This window comes from Thamnophis elegans, chromosome Z, assembly GCF_009769535.1.
Source record: "Thamnophis elegans isolate rThaEle1 chromosome Z, rThaEle1.pri, whole genome shotgun sequence".
NCBI lineage: Eukaryota > Metazoa > Chordata > Lepidosauria > Squamata > Colubridae > Thamnophis > Thamnophis elegans.
In genome coordinates, this window is record NC_045558.1 from 141,402,703 (window position 1) to 141,410,165 (window position 7,463).

Below are 7,463 nucleotides of genomic sequence, written 5' to 3' on the forward strand. Positions count from 1 at the left end.
CAGGAGGCCCCATACACCATTTCAAACAAATCTCTTCTTAAAAACTTCATCTTCTCTTTAAGTTTAGTCTAAAGGTAAAGGTTCCCCTTGCACATATGTGCTGGTCGTTCCTGACTCTAGGGGGTGGTGGTGCTTGGTTATATAAAGCGATTGTGTGAATTTTTCCATTCCAGCATGCAAATTTTTCCTCTGCTAGGAATTTTAATCTCTGAAGGATTCCCTCCGAACTCTAGAGGCCTCCCTGCTTTCAGCCTTGCAAAAGATTTATAGATAGATAGATAGATAGATAGATAGATAGATAGATAGATAGATAGATAGATAGATAGATAGATAGATGATAGATAGAGATAGAGATCATAGACATAGACATAGACATAGACATAGACATAGAGAATTAGGTTTATTATATTTATATATATAATTCAGGGAGAAACTGGCTCAGCTGATAAGGAGAAGAACTCTGTGGCTTAATGGTTAACACATCTGCCTAAGATGCAATACAGCACAGGTTCTAATCCCAGTAAGGGTATGGCTAGTTGATGAGAGCTAAATAGCTTGAAATAGATCTATACTAGTCTCCATTTATTTATTTATCAGCACAAATACAACACAAATGTAACAAAAGGCAACAGTAAAAATATTGGGTTTCTGTCTGGATGGTCTCTTATGACGAGCCGATGGACAGAGAATGGAAGCAGTGAATTTCCTCCCATATTTGGGCATACCAGGGGTTGCGACATACATACATACATACATACACACACACACACACACACACACAAACACACACACACACACACACACACACACACACACACACACCGTATGGGATGGACTTGTGGGTGTGTGGGAATATATATATAATTTATGTTTATGTTTATATCTATATCTATATCTATATCTATATTTATATCTATATCTATATCTATTGCTTCTTAGAGCAATCTTTCTCGACTTCGGATGTTTTAAGATGGGTGGACTTCAACTCCCAGAATTCCTCAGTCAAGACTGGGGGATTCTGGGAGTTGAAGTCCACCCATCTTAAAACCGTTAAGCCATCTTGCTAAAACACTGTCCGTGCTTAGAAGCATTCCAGCTCAGGGTTTTTCAACCTGGACCATTTTGTGAGGGGCGGACTTCAACTCCCAGAATTCCTCCGTCAAGACTGGGGGATGCTGGGAGTTGAAGTCCAAGCCCTCTTAAAGTGATCCAGGTGGTGGTGGGGGAAACACTGCACGGTTTTGATCCCCTTAAACAGGATCATTGGTGAGGATTCAGCAGGCGCAGCCCGCCGATTCTCGCTGTTTGGGAGAGGCCGTCAATCTTCCCCCGCTTTTTATGTCGGCGCCAGCGTGGTGTGCCTCCCCGCCATCTTTCCTCCGTTTCGCAAGGTTGTGAGAGTTGCTGGTGCGATGCAGCTGCGTCAGTTTTCTGGATGCCCCAGTTAATTTGGCCAGCCTATTTTCCTGCGGATTTCCCAGGGGGGCTGAGCTCATTTGTAGAAAACCTGCGCTCCGCAGGACTTTTAAAATGCAATTCTTTGTGCACCGCTGGGTGAAAATTGCATTCCAGCCCTGCGTGCATTTGACTTTCCGTTGTCTCTCTCCCCCCCCCCCGCCCCCTCTCTCTCTCTTTCCTGTCCGTGAGAATCCTCAGAGATCTCCCCCCAAATAAGGGGTCTTATTTTCGGGGAAACACGGTATCCATTCTCCTCCTGGTTAATAAGACGGCGTCTTATTTTCGGGGAAACACGGTATCCATTCTCCTCCTGGTTAATAATACGGGGTCTTATTTTCGGGAAAACACGGTATCCATTCTCCTCCTGGTTAATAAAACGGGGTCTTATTTTGGGGAAAACACGGTATCCATTCTCCTCCTGGTTAATAAGACGGGGTCTTATTTTCAGGGAAACACAGTATCCATTCTCCTCCTGGTTAATAAGACGGCGTCTTATTTTCGGGGAAACACGGTATCCATTCTCCTCCTGGTTAATAATACGGGGTCTTATTTTCGGGAAAACACGGTATCCATTCTCCTCCTGGTTAATAAAACGGGGTCTTATTTTGGGGAAAACACGGTATCCATTCTCCTCCTGGTTAATAAGACGGGGTCTTATTTTCAGGGAAACACAGTATCCATTCTCCTCCTGGTTAATAAGATGGCGTCTTATTTTTGGCGAAATACGGTATCCATTCTCCTCCTGGTTAATAAGACGGGGTCTTATTTTCGGGGAAACACGGTATCCATTCTCCTCCTGGTTAATAAGATGGAGTCATATTTTTGGGGAAACACGGTATCCATTCTCCTCCTGGTTAATAAGACGGCGTCTTATTTTCGGCGAAATATGGTATCCATTCTCCTCCTGGTTTATAAGACGGGGTCTTATTTTTGGGAAAACACGGCATCCATTCTCCTCCTGGTTAATAAGACACGGTCGTGTTTTCTTTTGACTCCCCCCCCCTCCAAATTAAGCGCTTCTCCTTATTTTTGGGGAGCTCTTATTATTTTTGAGGTGCAGGAGGTGGCGAGCGTGGTCACCTCATGGCTGCTGCTGTGTTGCAATATTTTCAGGGAGGGCTTTTTTTAGCGCATGCACTCAAAAGCCCAATTGGGCTTATTATCCGGCGGGGTCTTAATTTCGGGAAAATATTTGGCCTGTCTTAAGATTGAGCTCAGAGAAGGACGGAATAAGGAATAAATAAAATGCGAGTGGTCCTCGATGTACGACCAGAATGGAGCCCAGATTTTATGTCGCTAAGTGAGGCATTCGTTCAGCCAACGCGGCACTGTTTTACGACCTTGCTGGTCACTTCTTCAAGGACGCGAGTCACACGGTCGTTAAGTGGAAGACTTTAAGGTTTATTCCTACGCTGGAGATCCACAGGCAATCCTTGACTTATTCATTTAGTGACTGTTCGAAGTTACGAAGGATCAGAAAAGTGACTTATGACCGCTTGGCACACTTAACAACCGTTACAACATTCCCTATGGTCACGGGATCAAAATTCAGCCGCTTGGCAACTGACTCGTACTTATGACGGTCGCAATGTCCCCAAAGGGGGTAACCTAATCCCCTTTTGCACCTTCCGACGAGCAATGCCAACGCGGAAGGCGGATTCGCTTAACAACGGTGTGACTAACTTCACAACCGCAGTGGTTGTGCACTGCACAGTTGCGAAGCAAGAGAATTCGCTAAATGGAGCAAAGCTGCTTTAAATGTCTCGCTTAGTGACAGAAATGGGGGGGTCCTGTTGTGGTTGTAAAGCGAGGGCCGCCTTTAGAAAGTTGGCAAGGGTGTGTTAGAGGACCTTAAAGGACCTCTGTGAGAACAGCTGGTGTAATATAACATCTGGGTTTTGGTGATTCGGCTCCCCCTGGGTGTCACAAAAATGTCTGCTTTGCCGTTTACTCTTTGAAAAACTTGCTCTCCTTTTTTTAATCTTTTCCAGGATTTCTTCAGCAAATCTGATCCTTTCCTGGAAATATATAAAGTTAGCGTTGGCGAGTCGGAGACTTTGGTTTGGAGGACAGAGGTGAGGATATTACAAGGACCCTCCGGAAAAATTGATGGGAGGATTTTTTTAAAAAGGGGGGGAATTGAAAATATTAAAAAATTAAAACAGGCTGGAACATAGCAATAGCAATAGCAGTTAGACTTACATACTGCTTCATAGGGCTTTCAGCCCTCTCTAAGCGGTTTACAGAGGCAGCATATCGCCCCCACAGTCTGGGTCCTCATTTTACCCACCTCGGAAGGATGGAAGGCTGAGTCAACCCTGATCCAGTGAGATTTGAACCGCTGAACTGCAGCTAACAGTCAGCTGAAGTGGCTGCAGTACTGCACTCTAAACCACTACGCCACCTCGAACAAAGCGGAGCCAGGAGACACTTTGAAAACCGCTGAGCGGGGCCGATGGGTTAACCCGCTAGCCGAATAGATCCATGCGATCTCACTAATGTTTTAGAAATATATTCGCCTTTTGTGATTTTTTAAGGCTTTCCTTAAAAATCATAGTTTCAGAAAAACACAGTTTCATAGCGGAGCACGGAGAGCCGGCTGGTACTTTATAACTCAGTAAAAATGTTCAAAAATAAAATGAGGGAAACCTCAAGCGAAGCGAGCCAGAACGGAAAAGAGATAATAAAATGCAAAAACCCAGCTGCCTCCTCATCTTCAGAGAAAAATAAATAAATAGCAATAGCAATAGCAGTTAGACTTATATACCGCTTCATAGGGCTTTCAGCCCTCTCTAAGCGGTTTACAGAGTCAGCATATCGCCCCCCACAGTCTGGGTCCTCATTTCACCCACCTCGGAAGGATGGAAGGCTGAGTCAACCTTGAGCCGGTGAGATTAGAACCGCTGAACTGCAGATAACAGTCAGCTGAAGTGGCCTGCAGTGCTGCACCCTAACCATTGCGCCACCTTGGCTGTGAAGGCTTGCTTAAACAAGGCCCCTTTTCAGATTTTCCCATGGGAAACATGGTGATTTTAAGAGCCACCACCCGAAAGTCCGTGAAGCTAAGCTTAAAAGAAGAGAGGACAGCTGAAGGGACAGGTGCTTTAAGGTTTAAGGCAGTGTTTCTCAACCTTGGTGACTTTCAGTCCTGTGGACTTCAACTCCCAGAATGGGGGATTCTGGGAGTTGAAGTCCAAAGGACTGAAAGTCACCAAGGTTGAGAAACACTGGTTTAAGGGTTAAAAAGAAAAAAGAAAAGACAATTTCTCGGGGGTTTGGGAAATTTCTCAACTGGCGTTTGGGTGGGTGGGTGTGGGTTGGACTAGATGACCTACAAGGTCCCTTCTGACTCTTTTCATCTGTTTTGTGTTCCAGGTGGTGAAGAATAATCTCAGTCCTCAGTGGCAACCGTTCCGGATTTCTTTGCAATCGTTGTGCAGTTGTGATCCCGACCGGCCGATACGGGTAAGTTTTTTTTCTTCTTCCGAGACGTTTAAAAAAAAAAAAAAAAAAATTAAGGAAGGGGTGGATGAACTGAGTGAGAAATAGCGATTTTAAAAGGGTTGGCTGGGTTGAAAGATTGAAAGATTGATACATATATATATGATAGATAGATAGATAGATAGATAGATAGATAGATAGATAGATAGATAGATAGATAGATAGATAGATAGATGTATAAATAGATGGATGGATGTATAATAGATGGAGATAGATAGACAGACAGACAGACAGACGGACAGACAGACAGACAGACAGACAGACAGACAGACAGATAGATAGATAGATAGAGATGGATGGATGGATGGATGGATAATAGATGGAGATAGACAGACAGACAGACACAGATAATAGATGGAGATAGATAGATAGATGATGGATGGATGGATGGATGGATGGATGGATTGATGGATGGATGGATAATAGATGGAGATAGATAGATAGATAGATAGATAGATAGATAGATAGATAGATAGATAGATAGATAGATAGATAGATAGATGAATGGATGGATGGATGGATAATAGATGGAGATAGATAGATAGATGATGGATGGATGGATGGATGGATGGATAATAGATGGATGGATGATAGATAGATAGATAGATAGATGATAGATAGATAGATAGATAGATAGATAGATAGATAGATAGATAGATAGATAGATGATAGATAGATAGATAGATAGATAGATAGATAGATAGATAAGATTGGTACGTTGGAGAAAAACTCCATTAGATCTGAAAATAAGCTCAAATTGCCAGAGTGAATCTGGGCAAGTTGGAGGAAAAACTGCCTTAGATCCCCAAATAATCCCAAATGACAATGAACAATTAGGAAGAACCAAGGGAGGGATTCAGTAAGCAGAACCCATTTTCCATCTGTTTTTATTTCTCTGGTCCTGGAGGAGGGGAACCATGAAACCTGACTTTTAATTGGATTTGAAGGCAGTTTCCTTCAGAAGGAACCAGGAGGAGCGAATGCTGTCCCGTATTTCTGGCTCTTGTCATTCTCCCCGTTTCTTTTCCAGTGTGTGGTTTACGACCATGACTCCAGCGGGAAGCACGATTACATCGGGGAGTTCAGCACAAGTTTTCAAGAGATGTTGCAGGCGTCCTCCGGCCAAGAGGTAATGGCAGGAGGGAGGGAGGGAGGGAGGGAGGGAGGGAAGGAAGGAGAGAAGGAGACAAGAAGGGCAAGAAAGAAAGAAAAGAAAAGAAGGAGAGAGAGAAAGAAAGAAAGAAAGAAAGAAGGAGGAGGGAGGGAGGAAGGAAGGAAGGAAGGAGGAGGGAAGGAAGAAATAAAGGAACAGAGGAGAGAGGGAGGAAGTAGAGAGGGAGGGAGAAAAGAAAGAAAAAAGAAAAGGAGGGAGAGAGGGAAGAAGGAAGGAGGGAAGGGAGAGAGGGATGGAAGAAGGGTAAGAAAGAAAGAAAAGAAAAGGAGAGAGAGAAAGAAAGAAAGGAGGAGGGAGGGAGGGATGGAGGGAAGAAAGGAAGGAGGGAAGGAAGGAGGAGGGAAGAAAGAAATAAAGGAACAGAGGAGGCAGGGAGGAAGTAGGGAGGGAGGGAGAGAAGAAAGAAAAAAGAGAAAGGAGGGAGAGAGGGAAGAAGGAAGGAGGGAGGGAAGGAAGGAGAGAGGGAGGGAAGGAAGGAGAGAGGGAGGGAAAAAGGAGAAGGGCAAGAAAGAAAGAAAAGAGAGAGAGAGAAAGAAAGAAAGGGGGGAGGGAGGGAAGAAGGAAGGATGGCCGGAAGGAAGGAATGGGAGAAGGAGGGAGGGAAGAGGGAAAGGAATGGGGAGGGAGGGAGGAAGCAGAGAGGGAAGGAGGAAAAAAGAAAGAGAGGGAGGAAAGAAAGAAAGAAGGGCAAGAAAGAAAGAAAAGAAAAAAGAAAGAAAGTAGGAAAGAAAGAAAGAAAGAAAGGAGGGAGGGAGGGAGGGAAGAAAGGGAGGGTAGAAGAAAATAAAGGAACGGAATAAGAAGAAAGGAAGGGATAGGCAGCAAGTAAAAGGAAGGGAGGAAGAAAAGAAAGAAAAAGGCCAAAAAATAAAATAAATAAAGGGAGAGTGGGAAGAAAAAGAGGAAGGAGGGAGGAAGGGAGGAGGAAAGGAGAAAAGGAGGGAGGGAGGAAAGGAACAAAAAGAGAAAGAGGTAGGAGCGAGGGAAGGAAGAAAAAGAAAGGAAAGAGGGCGGGAAGGAAGGGAGAAAGGGAGGGAAGGAGGAAGGAAGGAAGGAACGAACGAACAAGGTCGAATAATGATTATAAGTGGAGAGCTAGCTGTATATACCGTCAATAATTTATATTGTGGGGAAAATCAACCTTTAGGAATGTATATATTTTCCAAAATATCTAATTTAAAATGGTTTTTTTACTGCTGGGGTTAGTTGAAAAAAAAAATCTTAGTCCAGCCAGAATTTGCATGATAATCCGATTTTTTAAAATTAATTTTGTTACTTTTCTCGGCAGGTGAAATGGGATTGCATTAACCACAAGTATCAAGAAAAGAAG

The 7,463-nt window shown here is 43.8% G+C and overlaps 1 protein-coding gene across 1 annotated transcript in view; it reads left to right on the top strand.

Annotated features, from left to right (window-relative positions):
* The window catches only part of CPNE6 (copine 6), a gene marked incomplete at its 3' end in the record, with an annotated part of 14,613 nt that extends 7,150 nt beyond the window's left edge, over window positions 1-7,463 (top strand). The window contains exons 5-8 of the mRNA XM_032236626.1: window positions 3,450-3,533; window positions 4,834-4,923; window positions 5,990-6,088; window positions 7,422-7,463. Coding sequence (XP_032092517.1) covers window positions 3,450-3,533; window positions 4,834-4,923; window positions 5,990-6,088; window positions 7,422-7,463 — 315 coding nt within the window. The remainder of the gene's footprint in view (window positions 1-3,449; window positions 3,534-4,833; window positions 4,924-5,989; window positions 6,089-7,421) is intronic.